At 49.9% G+C, this 21,301-nt stretch overlaps 4 protein-coding genes across 4 annotated transcripts; 2 read left to right on the forward strand and 2 right to left on the reverse strand.

Moving 5' to 3' along the window:
- Positions 1-755: 755 nt before the first annotated feature.
- On the reverse strand, positions 756-3,935 carry TRIREDRAFT_22785 (uncharacterized protein; the record flags this gene model as incomplete). Its single annotated transcript, XM_006966656.1, has 4 exons — positions 756-1,141; positions 1,207-2,153; positions 2,221-3,447; positions 3,814-3,935. 4 exons carry the CDS (start codon positions 3,933-3,935, stop codon positions 756-758), a joined length of 2,682 nt encoding a protein of 893 aa, XP_006966718.1.
- A 5,268-nt stretch (positions 3,936-9,203) lies between these two features.
- TRIREDRAFT_38767 (uncharacterized protein) lies at positions 9,204-10,676 on the forward strand (the record flags this gene model as incomplete). The annotated part of the gene is made up of 1 exon (XM_006966661.2): positions 9,204-10,676. A coding segment is annotated over one exon (1,473 nt), but the record flags the coding sequence as incomplete, so codon positions are not given.
- Positions 10,677-11,163: 487 nt separating this feature from the next.
- gem1 (ras small GTPase GEM1) lies at positions 11,164-13,167 on the reverse strand (the record flags this gene model as incomplete). The annotated part of the gene is made up of 2 exons (XM_006966643.1): positions 11,164-13,040; positions 13,155-13,167. The coding sequence occupies 2 exons, from the start codon at positions 13,165-13,167 to the stop codon at positions 11,164-11,166; spliced, it is 1,890 nt and encodes a 629-aa protein (XP_006966705.1).
- A 1,928-nt stretch (positions 13,168-15,095) lies between these two features.
- Positions 15,096-17,414, forward strand: crec (uncharacterized protein; the record flags this gene model as incomplete). Its single annotated transcript, XM_006966777.1, has 8 exons — positions 15,096-15,231; positions 15,294-15,853; positions 15,922-16,089; positions 16,149-16,525; positions 16,590-16,878; positions 16,954-17,136; positions 17,203-17,278; positions 17,365-17,414. Coding segments are annotated over 8 exons (1,839 nt in total), but the record flags the coding sequence as incomplete, so codon positions are not given.
- Positions 17,415-21,301: the final 3,887 nt, after the last annotated feature.

The raw sequence follows: 21,301 nt of genomic DNA on the forward strand, positions 1-21,301 counted from the left end.
GTTTTCTCTTCTCCGGGCTTGTCGGTCGGGCTTCACATGCAAATGTCGGCCGTCATCTGAGGAAACAACCTGTATTACCTAGGTACGCACACATGTTTTGACACTTGAATTTTTTGACGTCTGCATCTGTATGTTCTTGCAATAATCACGTATCTGCATCCTCTTTATATATATTGAATGATCAGCTGTGATAGTACAGTTCAGATGCGATCGTACTTACTGATGCTTCCTTTTCTGGGAGATCAGTAATCCCTCCAAGCTCGGTGGGGCTGCATCTGCATCTTCCCTCGGTTTGTTCTTCTCTGCAGGTGGTCTGTGTCTCGTCAAATAGCCAAGGTCAGGTCATCAGTCCAACCTCGATATCAATTATTGATGCGCATGTCAGCCTACCAACTACATAGTATGCTATAGTCACCAAATCAAGAGAAATTCCAACTTTGTACGCCACGAGTGTGTCAAGAGGAGGGAATGATCCTGCTTCTCAAACAACTATCTGCCTACCCGTTACACATGTACAAATAACACTCCAATCCCTTATCCATCCACCGACTCCCACTCTCGCCCAGTATTTGCCCAGATCAAATCCACATGTACAATTTGTCCCACGTTTTCCAGAACCATATATCCGTCGCAACCATCTATGCGAGCTAGCCAGCTCAGCATGATATTTCGTGTGCCAAAGAACCAACGCCTGTCGCCCAGCCTTCAAACACTTCCTTGACATTCCGCCAGTGCATCTTCGGTGTCATCCAGAATCAAGCCATGGCCGCATTTGGTGCCAAAGCCACGCGGTCTCTCGGCTTGTCCACCAGGTCAGCATACCCATCCAAACTGGCACCCATCGTCTTGATCATGTCAAAGATGTGAGTGCCCTTGAACGTCTCGCCCCAGAGACGCACAACTGCACTTGCGAGCTGCCTCAGCTTCATGGGGTCTGTGGTTGCTGCTTCCAACTGCGGGTTTGCATTTGCACCAGTCAAGGACGGGTCAACGGGAACGGCGAATTCCGTTTCGTCCAGCATCCTCCTCACTGTCTCCAAGAGATTCCTCTCGTCGAGGGTGATGGGAGCATCAGACGGCGTAAGAGATCCCAGTGTCAACAGCCACTTGGCTAGAAGAAGCGCACACTCGAAATTACACACTTGAAAAGACGAAATGGTCAGCTTATTGCAAGGAAAGAAAGTATCAGAGAGACAGAAAACTTACAAGAGTGCTGAATGCTCCATTCTGTAGACTTGGTTCTCGCAACATAGTTGACACCCGCCTTGACCAGCATGGACAAGGCGTGAACCGCTTGGAACACCGCTCCGTGGAGCCGCACACTGCGCACAAGCAGAGGGGTGGAAATCATGGCCGACGCCATCAGCATCGAGTCCCTCGTCTGCAGCTCTTTGCTTGGAGGAGTGTCGCTATACAGCCGAATGTACGCAAGACGCAAAAGAGCCGTTGCGTTATACGCCAGCAGGCCGCCGGGAGAAAAGTCTGTGCTGGCAAACGGCCCGGAGCCCGTGGCGAGGAGATAGTGATGCTGCTCGACCGTGGTATGCCATACCCGGAGCGCCTGCGTGACTTCTTCCACATCCTCCGGCTTCAGGGTGCGCTGCGCCTCGAACGGCAGCCCGGCCGCTAGTGACGTTTGCTTCAGGAAGTACACGTGCTGGATCAGCACATGGATGAGAACGTAGAATCCCAGCGACGACAGATGGTTTGGCAGTCCTTGGTTGGTCCGGCCAAACAGCCGGGCAATGGCCTCGTGAACCGTAATCTCCACCATGGGCGTCGACTGCCGCAGCTCTTGCCACTGCCACGCCGTTTCCGCTCTCCAGAGCCTGGCGGGAAGAGGCAGCGAGAGTTTGAGTTCAGATGTGACCAGCAGAGGCGGCAGATCATATGCGATGCTGCAGAGGTTGAAGAAGGAGTAAGCAATCAGCTTGGTCCTGGTCGCCCCCTCACGCTTGATCCAAGCATCCCAGTCTGTCACGCTTGCTTGGCTAATGTCCTCCGTGAGGCCCTCCTCTCGGATCAGGATAGCCAACGTGCTCTGCAGCGACAGCGCCTCGTTGAGGATTGTCTTGGCTCCCCAAAGGCCGACAGAGAATAGGAGAAGAACGGCCTGGATTGTTTCCAATCGAGACTGGGGCGTGTTTGGAGAACTATATGAAGAGTGATAAATTAGGACCAAGAAAATTATCATCCTGGGACACAGTGATAGATACTTACTATGGCTCTCGATGTGTGTCCTGGGTGATTGGCCTCTCCGACTGCGCCGACGCAAATGAGTGCCGGTAAGAGGTGCTGGGTGAAGGGCGTGTCGAGTGAGGACTGTAAGAGGAGGCGTTGGGCAAGAGGGCATGAATCTCCGAACTATGCCGCCGTCGAATCTGCTCCATTGCGACCGACTTTGCGGCATACCAAAGGGCATATCCCCTCTTGCTCTCGAATCTGTACTGCGCCCCCACGGCCAGAATGGCGAGAAGCAGCTCCGGGGCGAGTTCCGTGGGAGACAGCGTTGGCAAGTGAAGAAAGGGCAGCTGCTCATGAAATCCGCTAATGTATCCCTCCAAGAAGCGAGTGAGGGTGTAGCGAGAGGGAAAGACAAAGTCGGCCGGGAGCACGGCCGAGAACTCCTCAAGCCGGTTCTTGATAATGCCGTGGTCGACCACTGAGATTCGGAGAGGAGACCGCGATGGTTCCTCGTGTAAGCGCGAGCTGGGTTCCTGCGCATCAGGGGCAAGAGACCCAAAGCGGGAGGGGAGTTGCGAGTTCGGCTTGGAATTACCACGCTGGAAGACGGCCGGCGATCGCGCAAAAAAGTTCATCTGCTGATCAGGCTCAAAGTGCGGAGGAAGAAAGTGCTGCGGCGTCGTGTAGTCGTCGAGGAACAGGTTGTAATCCTCGTAAGCCGGCTGCTGGGGCTGAGGGCCAAATCCAGCTGCGAGAATGGGCGGATCTGCTCGCGCGCGGTCTCCATACCCTTCGATGGTGTCCGGATAGCTCTTGACCCTGGAGTGCGTCGGGGGCGGCTGGGGCATGTCGTTGAGCAGGGGCTGCATGGTGTTGACCTCACTCGCCAGGGCGGCATCAGAAAGAAGATCCAGGTTGCAAGCTGCAGTTCGAGCCGCAACTTGGGGGTTCTGCGGGCCGAGATGACTCCCTCCATCTGAACTCATGGACCCATGATGATACGGCGGTGGAGGCGGCTGTGGCTGTTGCTGCTGTTGCTGCTGCTGATGCGGCGGCGACGGCGCTGGAGGGAGCAGTGTGGTGGTAGTAGGGGGAGGGGGAGGGGGTGGCCGCAGCCGGTGAATTCCCATAGCGTCGAGGTCGACATGGCTATCGGAAAGAGAAGGCTTGTGCAGAGATGCGCCAGAGAACTTCCTCGGCCGGGACGGGTCCTTGTGGCCTTCATTCAGATGAACGAGCTTCTCGTGCCGGACGAGAAGATCACTGATGTCCATGTAAGTAAGTGTAGACCCAACGCAAGCCGGGACAGTGTAAGTGTAGCGAGGAGATGGGCAGTGCCAAGTGGATCAAGACGAGGTGAATAACAAGACTTGAGGCCAGGGCATGAGGCTTAGAGTGAGGCTAGAGGTGACAGTTTGGAAGAGGGGGAAGGGGGGGATATGTAATGCAATGAGGAGACGCGGGTACTGGTATGGGTACAATGCACCACATAAAAGGACATGGTATCGCATCACATCATACCCAACCAAACAGTAGGGTGTACATGAGGAGGAAAGACGGGCTTGATAAGAAAAATGACAAACGCAAGAACGTGGGAATAAGCGAATCTGCTTGGAGGAGGCAACTTACCGACGCCCAAAGGTTTTCCCACAGCGATCCCAGCCGCAGGAGAAGGGCTTCTCCTTTGTATGTGTCCTCTCGTGTCTTTGGACATGCTCGACGCGTCTGCAACTCGGGGAGAAGAAGGTCATGTGAGCAACAAGGGACGATGACAGCAATAGAGTCGGACAAGCACAAACAGCAGCACTGGGCGGAGCGGGCTAGACTGACCTGAAGCGCTTGCTACAATACTTGCAAGGCAGCGTCTTGGGTTTCTGGTTGCGGTTCTCGCCCACGTCGGCAATGGCGAGGGCTGTAGGTTGGTTTGGCGGAGGTAGAGCGACCGGGCCGTCCATGGTCTGGAGCGGGAGCATTACGAGCAGAGGCGAGCAGGCCGTCCGGTTATTGGTATAAGTGACAAGGAGCGGCGAGGCGGCGAGGCAGGCTGCACAGAAATGGGGGGTTGGAGGAGGTGGAGGATGTGGGGGAAAGGGATGGGATGGGATGGGATGGGATGAAATCAAGAGACGGCAGCTTGAGCAAACAATAGCCAGACAGCCAGACAGGCAGGTGGACGGAGCATCAACAGGATCCGACCTTGACAGACGATGAGACAAGGCCCCGAGGAGACAGCAGTGGGGGGTTAGACGGATTGGCTCTCGGTCTAGTAAATCTGTAACCGCAATGTCCTGAGGAAGAGTCGACCGGCTATGTAGCCAGACTTGGGGGGGAGAGGTAGAGGCAGAGGTAGAGGCAGAGGTAGAGGCAGAGGTAGAGGTAGCAGCAGAAGCAGAGGGGGGGAAGAGGAGGGAGGGCAGTAGCAGAGAGACCGAGCCCAATCAACAACAGACAAGCAAGTGGCCGGCAGGAAGCAGACAAACAACACGCAGCGAGTAACAGTCGAGGCTCTGCCGTCCCGTCAGGCAAACGTGGGTCGAGTCCGAGTCCGAGGCCAAGTCGAGGCAATGCGAGGCGAGGCGAGTCGAATCGAGCCGCAGTCTGGCGTGCTCAGCAGCGTTCGGCTGGCAGCGGATGTATTCTGTTCTGCAGTTGGAGCGGCCAGGCGAGATGTGATGGAGGAGAAGAGGCCCCCGGCGACTTGATCCAACCAGCCAAGCTCGAGGAAAATAAAAACAAAAGCGAGCGATACACCAGACAGACAGACAGACAGCCCCGGCTGGATTAGCCAGGATCCTCCCCCAGGCGGCTATAATAAATAACGTGGAGCCGCGACAGGGCCACAGCTGTGCCGAGTTGGAGGCAGCTCTGGATGGAGGACGGCGCACGAAGTCGTATCGGGGCAAAGGACCAGGTTCAAGGGCGATTTGTTTGGCTCATCGGTCGCGTGCCGCCATCCGTTGGAGTTGGAGATGGCGGGCGAGTACTAGGAGGAAAATCTTTTTGGAAGAGAAACTGATTTGATCCTGGGTAGGGTGTCGCCTGGATGTCGGGGTCAGAAGCCGGTCTGCGGCAACGGGTGGTGTGTTTTTTGACCGGCAGAAAACGAGCGATGGGTGACGAAGCGCTGGAAACTCGCAGCTGGAGGTACATGTAATAGTACCTTAGTACTTTGTTAAGCCAGGGCTCGAGAGCTGATGACGAGGGACTGTGTCAGTTTCGGTGGACAATGCCAGCTGCCAGTGTCCTGGAAAGCAGGACAGGCCAGAATTGACGGACGGGATTGAAGCAAACAGTCGAGTTGTCTTGGAATACGGGATGTTACAAGGGCCAGGGTTGGTGCCAAGCGGGGAAAGCTGAGGGGGAAGCAGCCCAAAGAGCAGGCTAAGAGGCCGTGGGGAGAAGCGGAGAGAGAGGGGGGGAATTTGGTTGGGAAGAGACAGAGAGAAAGGTGTGTGTGTGTGTGTATGTATGAGTGAGGAGAGAGGAAAAAAGAGGCAAAGTGCCGGCCCATGACACAACAAGCCCTGACGTACGACAAACCGCCCCAGACTGTCTAGACTGCCTACCTACTACCTGCCTATGTCTAGCCTTGCTGGACTAGTAGTAGCAGCGGATTCTGGAGGCCAAGGTTGTGCGGATTCGAATGGGCTTTTGGGATGGTGCATGTGCTAGGCCAGCCTCGGCAAGACGGAGATCTCGAGTGTCACGCTCTGACGGAGGTAGTAGTAGTAGTAGTACCGTAGTATGTATGAGTGGGAGAGAAGAAGCACCTGTCGGGTCCTCTAAAACCATCAGCCTATAGGTAGGTACCTATATAAGATTTACGATTAGCAGTGGTATAGTACTAGTGAACAGACCCAGACTCAACTGCCCCGAGGACGATAGAACCAGAGGTCAACCGTCTCTTTGTTCCTCCTTTTCTCCTTCTTCTTCTCCTCATCTCCCCCCCCCATACAAGTTCTCATCTGGTAATACTATCTAGTCCTAGGTAAATAGTAGTACCCAAGAGCAAAAAGTGATCATCGATGGCTCCAGCTGATGTCGTCTGTGGGGGCTCTGGAGCGGTGGAGTCCGTACAGGCCCTTGTATGGAGAAGTTCCGTCCACTGGCACGATACCCCACGGGGAGACCAGCATCATTCGGTAATTGGGTGGCTTCTCTGGTTTTTTTTTTCTCTGTCTGTTGTCTCCTTTGCTGCTAGTAGTGCTACTCTGCCCGACTCTCGTGCTCATTTTTCACCATGCATTGATGCATGCATGCACGCAACATGCGCTTTGGCCGGTGCGCGGACCACAGAGTACCGAGTACCGACCGACAAGATCACTCAAGGGTTGCATCTGCATTATGTAAGCGCATGCTCTCAACTCGATTCTATTAGTATTGCCTACCTATACCTACCTTGCTTAGTACTTACTCCTCACAAGTGCAAAATGCTCCAAGAATTCGTAATTGCAACAAATGACAAAAGAGGCGGTGCGGCACAGAGGCTTCAGGTTTCGACTAGCAACTCCAATTTGACAACGGGCGTAGCGCTAAGCTGGGAGCTCAGGTTTCCATCCCGTTTTGGGCATGTAGGCAAGTTGTGGCGTTGAGAACATATGATGCATCAATCTCCAGCCGCCTCGACGATGTACATGGGATGGCTCGTGACAATACTGCAGTTCAGACGGTCAATTTTGTGATGGATTCACAACGGTACTGGCCTCTTGATTCCGGGTAGTCCACTTACAGTTGATTGATGGCAAATTGATGCCTTGACTGCAGAGTCTTTCCAGACATTATCGAGCAGGCAGGCAGGGAGTGAATGCTCTGTGGCCAACGGCAATTACTTGGACGTTGTGAATTCAGCCTGCCTCCAAGTTTAGAATAAATTGAGATATGGTGAATCGACTTCTTGCAATGGCTTCATTGCTACGCTGATGGACATGTCAATCTTGTGATCAAGCCGGATATCTCTGCTCAAACCAGCTATCTAGATCTATAACTCGCTCCTGCTTGTCCGTAGCCAGACAAGGACATGCCAACTCCATCCATCGGTTTACCATTGCATACCTACAGATCTCTTTGATGACCAAGACCATGGATCAAGACGATTCCATGAATGAAGAAATCTCATTCAATCTTAATGTTGACGTGCAACAGGTTTTCAACCTCGGCCTCCTTGCTGAGACAATCAAGACTCACGTCAAGGTGCTAGAGGACTACCACAGGAAAGATGGAACCTCGCTTATATCCTTTGATTCTATTGCTCATACGTCGACTCTATCATCTCGAATGTCGCCTTCTGTGCTGCAGGCCAAGGAGCAGATAATCGACTCAGCACTTAGACTGCTTGAGCTTACAGCTGGACCGTCAAAGACGATTGCCATCGCATGTTCCCAGGCAAGTTCTCAATATGTGGGAGAGGCGAAATTAACATGCTTGACGCTGATGCCAGGCCATAGGTTCAGATGATTTTGGCTTTAAGTGGCTCATCCAGTTCAGTATCTTTGACTTCGTCCCGGAGAAGGAGTCAATCTCGGTCCACGAACTTGCATTCTACGCTGATGTACCAGCTTCTGAGCTCGTGCGGATGCTGCGAATAGCAATGACGCATCATATCTTTGTCGAGACCGCAGACAACCGTGTTCACCACAACTACTTCTCGAGCAAGCTTGCCAAAGACGAGAACTTCCTCCAAGGCCTTCCCTTCTTCGTCGATGTTGTTATGCCGGCTTCAGCAAAGGCGGTAGACACGACAATCAGATGGCCCGGCAGTTGAGAGGCAACTGAGACAGCTCGCCACCATGCCTTCAAGTCTAAACTGGATTTCGACCATTACTTGACAATGAATGACAAGGAGAGTGAATACGCTCATTTAATGAACCTTCTTTCTGATGGCCGCCGCACATCGACAGCTCTGTTGGCAGGAGTGGTTCGCGATGCCATCAACTGGTCTTCCCTGGAAAGAGATGCCCTGGTTATAGATGTAAGAGCCATCATCCTGGCCTCTATCTTGGATTCTTTCAAGACTGCAGAGATTTACGGGCGAACAGCCGCTGACATATCACTTGAAGCTCGGCTCATGCAGCCCGTGTTTCTGGGAATTGGCCGAGTTATTCCCTCATCTCCATTTCGAAGCTTTTTGTCCGGATGAAAAACTCAATGTTATGACAGATGTTGTGATGATGTGTAACCCAGCTCTCTTGACCAGAATCAAGTTCCGCTCCCAGGATGAGCTTGTCACTCCTTACGCCCGGGTATACCTCATGGTTGGAATGCTGCATCGCAAATCGAACGAGCAGGTCGTGGATATGCTAAAGAACATCTTCGAACTCATGATCGACTCCTCGCGCCTCGTCATTGTCGACTCAATTCTGAGTGATTCGAGCGAGACGCCATTGGCAACCAAGCGAATGTGGCATTGTCGCGACATGGCCATGCGGCAACTGCAGAATTCTGGCGACGGGACACTGAGCAAACTCGAGAAACTTGCAAAACAAGCAAGCAATGGAAGTCTTATTCTCGAGTGTTGCACCTATCAACCAGGCACTACAATTTCGACAGTTGTCTTTCGCGACATGAGCTTTTGAAGAAGTTGGGAGCATGAATGTTGTAGCTACATTGAGCAGGTCTTTCATGAACCAGAATTAAGAAAGAAGGGTTGTTCGTGCAAACTCGCCTTACTGTGTAAAGTTTCGATTGAGCCCAGCATTTGTGAGAGACGGTGGATGCGGTGAAAAGCGTGCCTAGGTAGGTAGACTCCAGTTGTGTGTTACAGCACGCCTCCCGCGCTATCAGCCGCTTATCAAACTCTGGGCGCCTGAATTCAAACATCAACTTTCCATCCACCACTTCACAACAACTGAACTCACCTCAACGCTGCTTCATCATCACCAAACATCGTTGCTTGCCACTTCAATCGAATTTGAATCTCACCCACAAGCACTCCAACCTCCAGCAATTCTCAAACTCCACCATCCCTTATAGCATTTACAATGGCCGGTCATGACTCTGATCCCGAGTCTCCCCCCCCTGCGAGGAGAAACAACAAGCGACCAGCCGAAGACGACGACGACCTCCCCCAGCCCTACAACGCAAACTCCCTCCAGGCGCCCAAGCGACGCGCCATCTCGCCCTCCGAGCAGCCGCGGAAACTGAAGCGACCGGGAGCGCGCGCGCGCTTCTCCGAGGCCGAGCGAGAGGCCATCCGCCAGCGCCAGCTCGAGCGCGATCGTCAAGCCGCCGAGGCCGCCGCCTCCCAGGCCGCCGAGGAGAACAAGGTCCGGGGCATCAACGACGTCGTCAGGGAGCACTACAACAGCGTGCCCGAGCGCGGGCGCGACTGGCGGACCCGCGAGAGCAAGATCAAGGGCCTGCGCGTCTTCAACAACTGGGTCAAGAGCTGCATCATCCAGCGCTACTCGCCCGACGAGGACCACACGCCCGGGTCGCGCGAGATGGGCCGGTCCAGCGGCAAGGAGCTCCTCGTCCTCGACATTGGCTGCGGAAAGGGCGGCGACCTGAGCAAATGGCAGCAGGCGCCGCAGCCCATCCAGCTCTACGTCGGCCTGGACCCGGCCAACGTGAGCATCGAGCAGGCGAGAGACCGGTACAGGCAGATGGCCTCTCGCGGCGGTCGAGGCCATCGCGGAGGACGCTTCAATCGACCCCCTCCTCGCCTCTTTGACGCGCGGTTCCACGTCAAGGACTGCTACTCGGAGAGCATCGAAGACGTGGAAATCATCCGGCAGGTCGGCTTCGACCCATCCCCCATGAACCGTCGCGGCTTCGACGTCGTCACCATGATGTTCTCAATGCACTACGCTTTCGAGTCCGAGAAAAACGCCCGAACAATGCTCAGGAATGTTGCCGGCGCGCTCAAGAAGGGCGGCCGCTTCATCGGCTGCATCCCCAACTCGGACGTCCTCGGCGAGCGCGTCCGCGCCTTCAACGCCAAAATGGCCGCCAAGCGCGAGGCCAAGAACGGCGGCGCGAGCGGAGAAGAAAAGGAAACAGCTGCAAAGGAACACAACGGCGAGGGCGCCTCCTCCACCACGCCCACCTCCACGCCGCCTCCCCAGGCCGTCACCGACGCCGCCGGCGGGGAGCAGGAGGACGGCGAGCTGGAAGAGGGCGAGGCCGAGCCGACCGCCGAATGGGGCAACTCCATCTACCGCGTGCGCTTCCCCGGCAAGACGCCCGAGGACGGCGTCTTCCGTCCTGCCTTTGGCTGGAAGTACAACTTCTTCCTGGACGAGGCCGTCGAGGAGGTCCCCGAGTACGTTGTCCCGTGGGAGGCGTTCCGTGCGCTGGCCGAGGACTTCAACCTCGAGCTGCAATTCCACAAGCCCTTCCTCGAGATCTGGGAGACGGAGAAGGATGACCCGGAGCTGGGGCCCCTGAGCGAGAGGATGGGGGTCAGGGAGAGGGGCACTGGGAGGCTGCTTGTTTCGGAGGAGGAGATGGAGGCGGCGAGCTTTTACGTCGGCTTCTGCTTCTACAAAGTATAGTTGGTGCTGTGTGAAGTTTCGCTTCGCGTTGACGCAGCATTCCACACCCCCCTCCACCGCCATACAATCATGAATTCGTCTACTTTCTTCACCCCATGGGTCGAAGGGGTTTGCTACACATAGCTACCCAAGGAGGGGCTTGGAATAAAAAAAAAAGATAGAAAAATGGCTGGCATAGCTGTTACCTGTTTCATAAACCCGCTATATATATAAAAGTGTATCTGACATAACCGTAAAACCGGGTATCATAAGCTCCAATCTAATATTTCTGCTTGCTTCCCCGAAGAACAGCCCCCCCGACGAAAGAAACGCCAACCCTGCCTCAAGAACATCACCAAAGCAACAATTTGTTATCGAAAACTGGTCAGCACGCAGCGACAGGCGACTAGCCAATCAGCCATATGACGTCCCCATGTATGGATGGTATCCAAAGGCGCGAGGCCCGATAATACGGATCCGTTGGGATAGGAATGGGTGTGCTAATGGCCTACATGGTGTTCGTCGAACGCCTCCATATCATGACAGCCGCTATTGCTGCGCACGCCGTTGCTCCTAGCGTAAGGTACAGGCTCGTCCTGTCTGGTGTGTCGTCGTCGCTCTTGGGAAACGCAGTGCTCGGGTTCGCCGCCGCCTCGGCGAGGGCGACGAAGAGCTCACTGATACTGTTCCATGTGACGCTGACATGCAGCGGGGAACTCATGTTCAGAGACGCCGTGTACTGGTCCGGCTGCAGCTCGCTCCGCTGCATGGTCTTGTCCTTGTCTGCCTTGAGCGCAGTGTAAACAGATGGCAGCTGATCCAGCTGTGGATACTTTTTCCGTATGTCGACAATATGAGAAAAGGAGTCGGGGTCGGACGAGTCGTAAGCGTAGCAGACAAGGTCGCAAGCATCCAATTTGGCCTGGTTCTCTAGAATAGCAGGCTCCAGCTCTCCAAGCTCCTCGAAAATGAGGTATACCTGCTTTCCACCAGGCAGCTCCACGCTGTTGACCGCGCGCCGAGGTTTGATTGTGGGATGGTAGAGTTCGTCAAACGGACGGTTCAGGAAGGCATCCAGCAGAGAAGACTTGCCGGCTCCTGCCGCGCCGAGAATATAGCAGTGGAAGACATTTCTCTCGACGCGCCCGGGTCGTCTTCTCCTCTTGCGAGGTTTTGTGATCTTGAGGGCGGAGGTGATGGGGTCCTTTGGATTGGGAGGCTCGAAGCCGAGGTAGGCAAGGTACTCCAGTGTCGTCTTGGGTTCCAGGAACGTCGTCATGCTCCACTGAGCTAGCCAGCCTTGCAAGGTGATGTAACCGCCTTCGTTTCGAACTGTAGAAGATGGAAATGCAGAGTCAGCCCAGGAGGGGGGCAGCCCTGGCGTGGGGGCAAAGAGCGCCTCGAGCTCTTGGTCATTGAGACCACCATCGTTGTCTTTGTCGAACAGCAAGAACAAGTCCACAAAGAACCGATATCCGGCGGGACTGAGCTCGGCCGAGCAGAACTCGGGCACCTCGAACTTTGGATGGAGGAAGTTTTCCTCGAGGCTCAGGCTGTCAGTATGATGAAACTTGCGCAGGATGATCCAGATGGTTTCGTGCCGGCCCTTCTCGGCATACATCTTGTTCAGCTGCACGAAGCCTTTCAGGTCGATGCCCTTTGATAGGTCCACTGCACCCCGCAATGACTTTGATATGGAAAGCTTGATGTTGTCGAGGTCATCGTCTGTGAGCGGCTTGTCGAAGCAACGGGACTGAAAGTCTCGCATTTCTTGGTTATCGAGATAGCCATCTTGGTTCTTGTCGCAGAGGTAGAAGATGCGCTTCAGGGCGTCGACGCAGGAGGGCTTGAGGCGGCCTTCTTTGTAGTCGAAAAGGGGCGCAATCGGGTGGGTGACGGCCTTCTGGCAGAGGAAGAAGACTTCGTTGACGTTGCGATGCTCCCTTGCGCTGGTCCTGATGCACGAGTCGATCTCTCGAAACTCGGCCATGACGGGCATCATCTCCTCCTCCACCACCTGCGACGTGCTGCCCTGGCCCACGAGATCCGACTTGTTTGCGCATAAGACGACGGGAACGTTGACGCCCAGCGACCGGAAGTAGGGCATCCAGAACAGCGCAACGCGTTCGTAACTGTAGTGGTCGGCGTACACGAGCAGGATGACGTTGCACTTCCGGATCTCCTTGCGCAGGGTCTCTCGATCTTGGGGTCGGGCCGAGGTGTCGACAATCGTGGTGGTGACATTCTCCGGCGTTCCAATGCTCGGGGGGATGCTGATTTGGGGCAGGACAGGCTGGATCTTGGTGGTCATGAACTGGTCCTTGACGAGAGCCGCAATCAGGCTCGACTTGCCCGTGCTCTCGTCGCCGCAGACGCAAATCCGCACTGAGCCAAACGATAGTCAGTTCCATCACATTACAGGACCAGTAGAGAGTCATGCAGCATCATGATGGAGATGATGGTGTACTCCGGCTCTCACCATATCAGAGAGCTTCTTACCTGCAGTCGGCATCGCGCAAAGTCGCTCTCAGGGTTCTCAAGACAGACAGATGCCGGATTGCAAAGCGAGGGTGATGCTCGAGGCCATGACCCCGCGTCCCAAGCAGCGACCCTTGAGGGTGATATCTATCCAGCACTTTCGGGCGCCAACTCGCAGCGACAGAGGCAAGCTGAAGTCTGTGGAGCCGCAGACGCAAGATGAAATCTGGTGCTTCCACGTCACAGAGGCGCTGCAGTGGTTGGTCGGGTTGCAGGAGAGTGCAGGTGCAGCTACTACTGGAAGTGCCGCGGGGCTGTTGGGCCGCTTTGGCTGGTTTGGGAAGGCGGTGACGCATCACCTGCAAATCGAATGACGGCTGAGCGCCTGACAGACAGCACTTGACGGTTCAGGTTGTCAGCGCTGGGCGAGGCTGCATTTGCTGCTGCAGAACCCCTCTAGCGATCGCCAGCAGGCGCTGAAGTGGCCCAATCAGCGCTGGCCCGATGCTGTGCAGGTCTGCTCTAGGTGCCAGTTGACCTGTCGGGTTCCTGTCCCTGCCGTCTGGTGTTCTTGTAGGGAGCGGTTATCCAGCACCCCAAACCTGTTATCCAGCACCCGAGAATCTAGTGGAAGGTACTTTCGTATACATAAGTCCAAGCATAACACTCACCATTCCGCAATCTGAATAAGCTAATTGATAAACAAAAATTACATCCATAAAAGCGCAAGCGCTAAGAAAGCCATTATTGCTCTTTTTCTCTCTAGATTTCATGCATAAATGAGGTTGCTTTAAGGAATGTAATCTTAGACCAAAGGGTACAGATACTTTAGAGGCAAGTGCTGACTCAGCATCAATTGCGGTACTTCAAGTTATGTGTGGCTGCCATATTTTAATAAGGTACCTCGGGGTGCTAAATAACAGGTTTAGGGTGCTGGATAACCGCTCCCTTCTTGTAGCACCCCCTACAAAATGACGGGAGAGACAGGATCGGGATTCTACAATACTGGATGGCCGTTCCGCCGAAGTATGAGCTAGTAAAACATCACAAAGCTTCAGACATGGACATCACCCAGAGTGTCTGCTCCTAGAGCACGAGCAGCAATGTAGATACTTATAGGTACTGAAAGATGCATCCAGTTAACCTGCATCCCGTGGCGCTGTCCAACATGCTGCAACCCAACATGGCGCGCCTCGACTTTCACATGAACATCCATCCATATCTACCTTATGATGGCCTCAACCCGCGAGCTCTGACAACGCACGGAGCCACTCCCACGCCGCCTGTCCAGAGCACGGACAAAGATCCCGTTTGCCTGCCCATGTCCTCCTGCATGACACCTAAAGGGTTCAAACCACCGCCCGGCTTGGGGGTTTAGCGGTCGAGAGTCGGCCATTCAGCGTCTCCAAGCCACGAGCCTCCCCACTGGAGATTCCGTTACCCCACACGCTATTCTCTGCTCCCCTGCTCCGACTTCGTCTTAGCCCGTCCATCCATTTCGCTATCCTCAGCTCTCCGGATAAAGACCCCGGCCAGCAACGGCGTCTGTTTCCTTTCGCTTCTGTTCTGGAGAATGTCCAGATTCTGTCCGCTCTGATTGCTTCAGCCTCACCAGTTTGTCTCGTTGCAGAGAGCACGCGAGCACCTTCTACTGTCCGGCCGTGGCGCCCGCTCCATCGCTACGCCGCTCTCTACTTACCCACCTATATCGTCCGTGCCGCAAATCATCATCGCCGACACTGATTAGCGAGCATCATTCCGCGACCTCCTGCGATTCAACATCACCATCCATCGCCGGATACGAGGCGCGATCGTCGCAGACAGGCGCTATCCTGACGGATATTGCGCTTCGCAGGCCCATCCTTCAGGAACCAGACCGCCAACATGTTGTGAGTACTGGCCGTCTTTCTTCTGGTGCCGGGTCGGTGTCTTGATCATGTCTCCGTGACTGACAAAACCGGCAGTGTCCTACCACCCCCTCCACGATATCCCGCAGGCGCCTATGGCGTCGGCCTTGGGGGCGTCGTCCCCCTGATCGAGACCAACAACACGTTATCGAACCCGACCGGGCCCGAATATCAGTTCCTGGTGGGAGAGGGTAGGTCGAAGCCAATGCGGCCGCGCAGGTTGCGTGTCTCGGGCTGACGGAGCGGCGCATAGGAACATATGTCCTCAAGGAAGACCTACACCTGGCCACGCCGCCGCCTCATCCCTCCGAAGCACCGGTCGTCAATCCGAACCCGCTGGCCACGACGCCGCAGCCTGCGACTGCGGGAACCAAGATGTCCATATTGAGCCTGGAGACGCGACCACCTCCCTTCTTCTACAAGGGCCCGGCCGCCACGACGCTGTCACTGGGCGGCACCACCTTGAGCATTCAGGAGCACCCCAGCGAGGGACGATACTCGACGGAAGGGGGCAAGAGTAGCGAGGACGGCCGCGCAACGTCGAGCGAGGTACCGACCGGGTCCATCACGCTGGGCTCTGCGCCCGCATTCGGGGAGGGCAACTCATTGCTGGCGCCGACTGTCTCCAAGGACGTGAACAAGAAGAAGAAGCCTAAGAACAACGTGACTAAGAGCAACTCGTCCTTCATTTCGCGTGTAATTGTTAATGATAACCTCGCACGGAAGCTGACAGAACGGCCGTCTGATGGCCTCTTTGCTTTTGCCAACATCAACCGGGCCTTTCAGTGGTTAGACATGTCATCACCAACCAAGGTGAGCTACAGCTACGCACAAGGGATTTTTTGTGGATTTCGCTTTGGTTCATCTAACATCGGTCGCAGCAAGATTACTTGACAAAGATTCTCTTTACCAAGGCTCACTGCCTATGCCATGACGTCAACATGGTGACCAAGAGCGTTTCGCATATCGACGTGATTATGGGGTTTTCCACCGGCGAAATCATCTGGTGGGAGCCCATTTCACAGCGATATACCCGTCTCAACAAGAACGTGAGAGCAAATGTCTCTTACTGATCAAGTAGACGCAAAGTCCGCTAACATCCAAGTAGGGAATCATCAACAATACACCCGTATCCGAAATCCGATGGATCCCTGGTTCCGAGAATCTCTTCCTGGCGGCGCATATGGATGGTCTGCTCGTGGTGTACGACAAAGAGAAGGAAGACGGGCACCTGAATCCGGAGGAAGAGGGATTGAATGCTAGTGTCAGCGGCAGTGAAGGCGAGCTTTCGAACGGCTCAGCACACGGTAACGGAATCAGGATCAACAAGTCGGTGCACTCCAAGAATCAAAAGACAAACCCGGTAGCCGCCTGGAAGTTGTCCAACCAGCGGATCAATGCCTTTGCCTTTTCGCCCGACAACCGGCATCTGGCTGTAGTGTCAGAGGATGGGACGCTGAGGGTCATTGACTATCTCAGGGAAGAGTAAGCAACGCTGCGGCGCGTGTGATGATACCGGCTTGTGTCGGCCCGCTAACAGACGGAACAGACTTCTGGATCTATACTACTCCTACTACGGAGGGCTGTCATGCGTCTGCTGGACGCCAGATGGTAAATACGTCCTCACCGGTGGCCAGGATGACTTGATATCCATATGGTCAATGGCCGACTCGGCGCTTGTCGCCCGATGCCAAGGCCACCGATCTTGGGTATCTGCCCTGGCATTCGACCTTTGGCGATGTGACGACCGAAGCTACCGCTTTGGTAGCGTGGGAGAAGACGGACGGCTTTGCCTGTGGGATTTCAGTGTGGGCATGCTGCACCGCCCAAAGACAGCCGTAAGTTGGCAGACGTGACGGTACACTCACGCTGGAACGCTCAGCTAACCGTTGCCCTCTACAACTCTTGCACAGGCCCCGGCTCGCCATCGAGGATCAATATCATCAAGAATCACGGCCCCACACAGAACGGACACCAACACCTCGGCAAACTCGGGGGGCATGGGGGGTCCGGGCACGGAAGACGAGTGGGAGGAGAATGTGATTGCACATCCCGTGCAGCCCCGTGCCGTGATACCGATGCTGCCTCCTGTTCTGGTCAGTATAACGAGCAATGGCAAGCCAGCCCCGATAACGTGCGTCAACTAATCCGAGGCTTCACAGACACACGTGATTGATAACCATCCCGCCTGCTGGTTAGCGTTTACGGAAGACGCCATTATCACAAGCTGCAAATCTGGTAAGTTGTCAGCTCTACATATCTCTTGTCTGTATCTTGATATCGTTGAATCTGTTTCAATTGGCTGACGGAAGCAAACTGTACAGGCCATGTTAGAACGTGGAGCAGACCAGGCGTTCAGGCAGCAACTGCGTGAGGCGATGATGAGTGATTGGGCAGATGAGGTAGGCGTTACAAGGCGCTTCTCTACCTACCGTCTTTGGTGGTCTCTTTTGCCCCCTTTCTTTCTATCTCCCGTTGAATTGGGCGGGCGAGGCATGTCTTTTTGCCTGGTGTTTAGCCTGGGATGGCTGCTTTGAACTTTTGGGATTTCGTTCTGGCCTTGTTACTATTCTGCGCTTTTTCAACTCCAATATACTTCTATACCGGATGATAAGTTTTGTGTGGCCTCACCGACCAAGACACGATTGTATAAGAGCTGCCCCCGTCATATGGGTTCGTCTCATGACGGACACTACATACAGGTCTACTCTGATACGGCCTATTGATGCAGGGTCAATGAACATACACACACATATACACGCACATGCAGCGCAGCGCAGCACAGCACAGCACATTCCGTGTATCCGGAGCCCAATCGATCCGCGAGGGACCCATCACATCCAGCAAGCAGGTGCCGAAGCATCGTCTGCTTCTGCTTCGGTACGAGCGCTTCCCTGCGGATCCGTACCTACAGTACATACAGCAGGCTACCCAACCCCCCTCTTCCCACAGCCCCCTTGTCGCCCTTGTCGCATCGGGATGGGATGATGGGCTGATTAGCTGTCTGGATAAGCTTCGCGATCGTCATTCGACGGGGTCTCATGGCACGAGCAGATGCACGTGTCGTCCTCTGCCTGTTCTACTAATACCTTACCTACTTAATACCCTTTGTATTATGCCGAGCTTTCTCGTATCGGAGAATCTCGTTTGGGTGTCTTGTCTTGTCATATGTGGGCATGTGAAACTTGGAGGCATGAAGATGCTCCTCCTCCTTGTTGCGCCCCCCCCTTGTTCATGCATGGCGGTAGGGTTCAGAGGACGACGACGACTTCTGGGCCTAGGCACCGAGATTCTTACCTTTCCTTTTCTTGAATTTTTTTTTTCTTTTCTTTTGTTATCGACTTGCGATTCTGTGTACATACGTCTCGGAAGGACTCGTCCGAAGAGTCTGGAAGCCGAAGATCCCTGGCCCCTGCAGCCGCCGAATCCACAGAAGTCAGCGAATCTGATGATGTTGTCGTCTTGTCTTATGCGCGTGTGCGTCTTCCTCTCGCTGTCACTCTCTCTCTTTCTGTGCAAAGAAATGCTACGCTGTGTGGTAGTAATTCTAGGAGAATATTGATCGTTTATGCTGCAATCTGATCGGATCATATGTTGTTCGATGTCATGATGCATAGGTAATTATCGAAGCATGTTTCATGACGCCACCGTTAATCTATTTTCTTACCATTTGGTTTAAGCAAGTCTGTTGCATCAGCTGAGATTCTACTACCATAGAAATCCATAAAATTTAACTAACGCTAGGTTTAGTAGGTCTGCTAAGTTACTTTTTTTTAGTAATATAGCTATCCTACTATAAGCAAGTAATCTTTAAGTACTTATAACTGCTAGTATATACTGCTATTTATAAAAAAAACCCTTATTTACCTTAATTTTAATTAAAATATATAATTATAATAGCTTTAAAAAATAAAGTAGGCTTTATTAATATTATTTATATATATAGCTATACTTTATTATAAGCGCTATATATTAATTTACTTATATTAAATATAATAAATAACTTTAATATATCTTTCTACTTTAAAGTTAAATAAACCTATACTTTTAAATACTATAATTTATTAAGCCTAGATATAAAAACTAGTATTTTATTAAGAAAAAAAGGTATTTATTATAGCTAATATAATAAAAGCCAGTTATAGGCCACAGCCTTATTATATAGCCTTGCCTCCTTTTTAATTAAGCAGCTAGTATATAGAATATAAAAGTAAAACCCCTCCCTTTAATTAATTAAAGCCTTAAAGCTTTAAAGTTATATAAAATTAGCCTTAATTTTATCTTATATAAGTAAAGTGCTTTATACCTCCTTACCTTTAAGCTTTTTAAGCTTTAGTTTAAATATAATTACTTACTATTACTACTGCTTACTTAATTAAATTCCTTATTTTTATTATATTTTAAAGCTTTTATTAAAAGTTACTTAAGTAGCTATAATAATTATAATAAGGTTTATAATAGTAAAGCTATAGCTAAGCACTTTTTATAGCTATATAGTCTTTTTAAAATTTTTTTTTAAAAAAGTACCTTTTTTATAAAAAAAAATAACTATAGCTTTTATATTTTAAAATAAGCCTAGTAATATAAAAGCCTTTATTAAAAAAGTAAGAATATATTAAAAAAGTATAACTTATTTTAAGTAAATTTACTAATAGTAAAAGGAAAAGAGAAAGCTAAAAAAAAAAGCTTTTTAAAAACTAAAGTATTATTAATGCCTTTTTAAAGTTTAAGTAATATAAAAATAACTTTTTAAAAAGTAAAAGAGAGGTTAAGGTTAAGAATATTTAATAAATAATTATTTATATTAACTTATACTTTTATAATAGCTAGCTAAGTAATCTTTAATAAGTATTTAAAAAGGCTTTTTAAAAATATAAAAAAAGTAAAATAAAAATACTACTTATTTAAAAGTATATAAATTTAAAATCCTATATATTATAAAAGTAATACCTTAATAAATAAACCTTTAAGTAAAAAAAAAACCTTAAAAATAACTAGAATTACTTTAAGAATTAAAGTAATACTTTTTTTAAAAACTTAATTTACTAAAGCCTTTATTTTATTATAGCTTTAAAAAATATATATTAATAAAAGAATTAATTACTTTATAAATTTTATATTTATTTAAATTTATTAAAAAAATAGTTCTTAACTGCTAATAAAAAAATATATATACTTTACTTTTATAAAAAGCTTTTTTTTTTTTTAAAAAATTAAATTTTATAATATAGTAATAAGGTTTTAAAAACTTATAAAAAAATACTTTTATTTATTACTTAATACTAGGACTTTTTATAATAAAACTATAAAAAGTAATTTATAAAAAGGTATTTAAAATAACTTACTAAAGGACTTATAAAAAAAAAAAAGAAAACTATTTTAATAACTTAATTAAAAGTAAAAGGGAAACTTTAATCTCTTTTTTTTATAAGGAAATAGCAGTAATTATAATAAAAGGAAAAAAAAAGTAATATACTATTTTTATAAAAAACCTAGCTATTATATTAATAAATACCTTAATATTAAAAAAAAGGTAAGTAAGTAAGGAAAAGATAAATAGCTAAAGTAAATGCCTTTACTTTAGCTAAGTATAAAATAATAATAAAAATAAAAAAATAATTTTATATACTAGCTATAATTAATAATTAAAAACCCTTAATATTATATATAAATCTTAATATAAAGGGTAAAGTAAATATTATTAATATAAAGTTTATTTAAAAGTAAAGGTATTAGTAAGTATTAATACTTAAAGTAGGCTTTAAAGTTTTAAGTAATTTTAACTTTTTTTATTATAATACCTAAATAATACTAATTATATTAATAAATTCTTAAAGAATAATATAAAGTTTTACTTATTATTATATTAAAATTAACTAAGACCTTTAACTTAAAGGATTTTTAATACTTTTAAAAATACTAATACTTATAAATAAGTGTATTTACCTTATACTTTAAAATAAAAAATAATAGTTTAAATAAAATTAATAAGGAATTTACCTTTTTTTAATATTAAAATTTAAATATATATATAAGAATATAATATATATATATATAGTAATATAAGCTTTTATAAAGCTACTTTTTTAAAATAAAAAAAAAGAGAAAGGATTAAAAGGTTTTAAAAGTATTTTTATAAAATTTTTAAATTATAAAAATATTTTTAATTCCTTAAAGTTAAAAATCCTGCTATAAAGGAAGTTAATTAATTATATAATTAACTTACTGCTTAATAAAAACCTAGAGGGAGCAGCCATCGAA

The sequence above is a fragment of the Trichoderma reesei genome, assembly GCF_000167675.1.
Source record: "Trichoderma reesei QM6a unplaced genomic scaffold TRIREscaffold_14, whole genome shotgun sequence".
Classification (NCBI taxonomy): Eukaryota; Fungi; Ascomycota; class Sordariomycetes; order Hypocreales; family Hypocreaceae; genus Trichoderma; species Trichoderma reesei.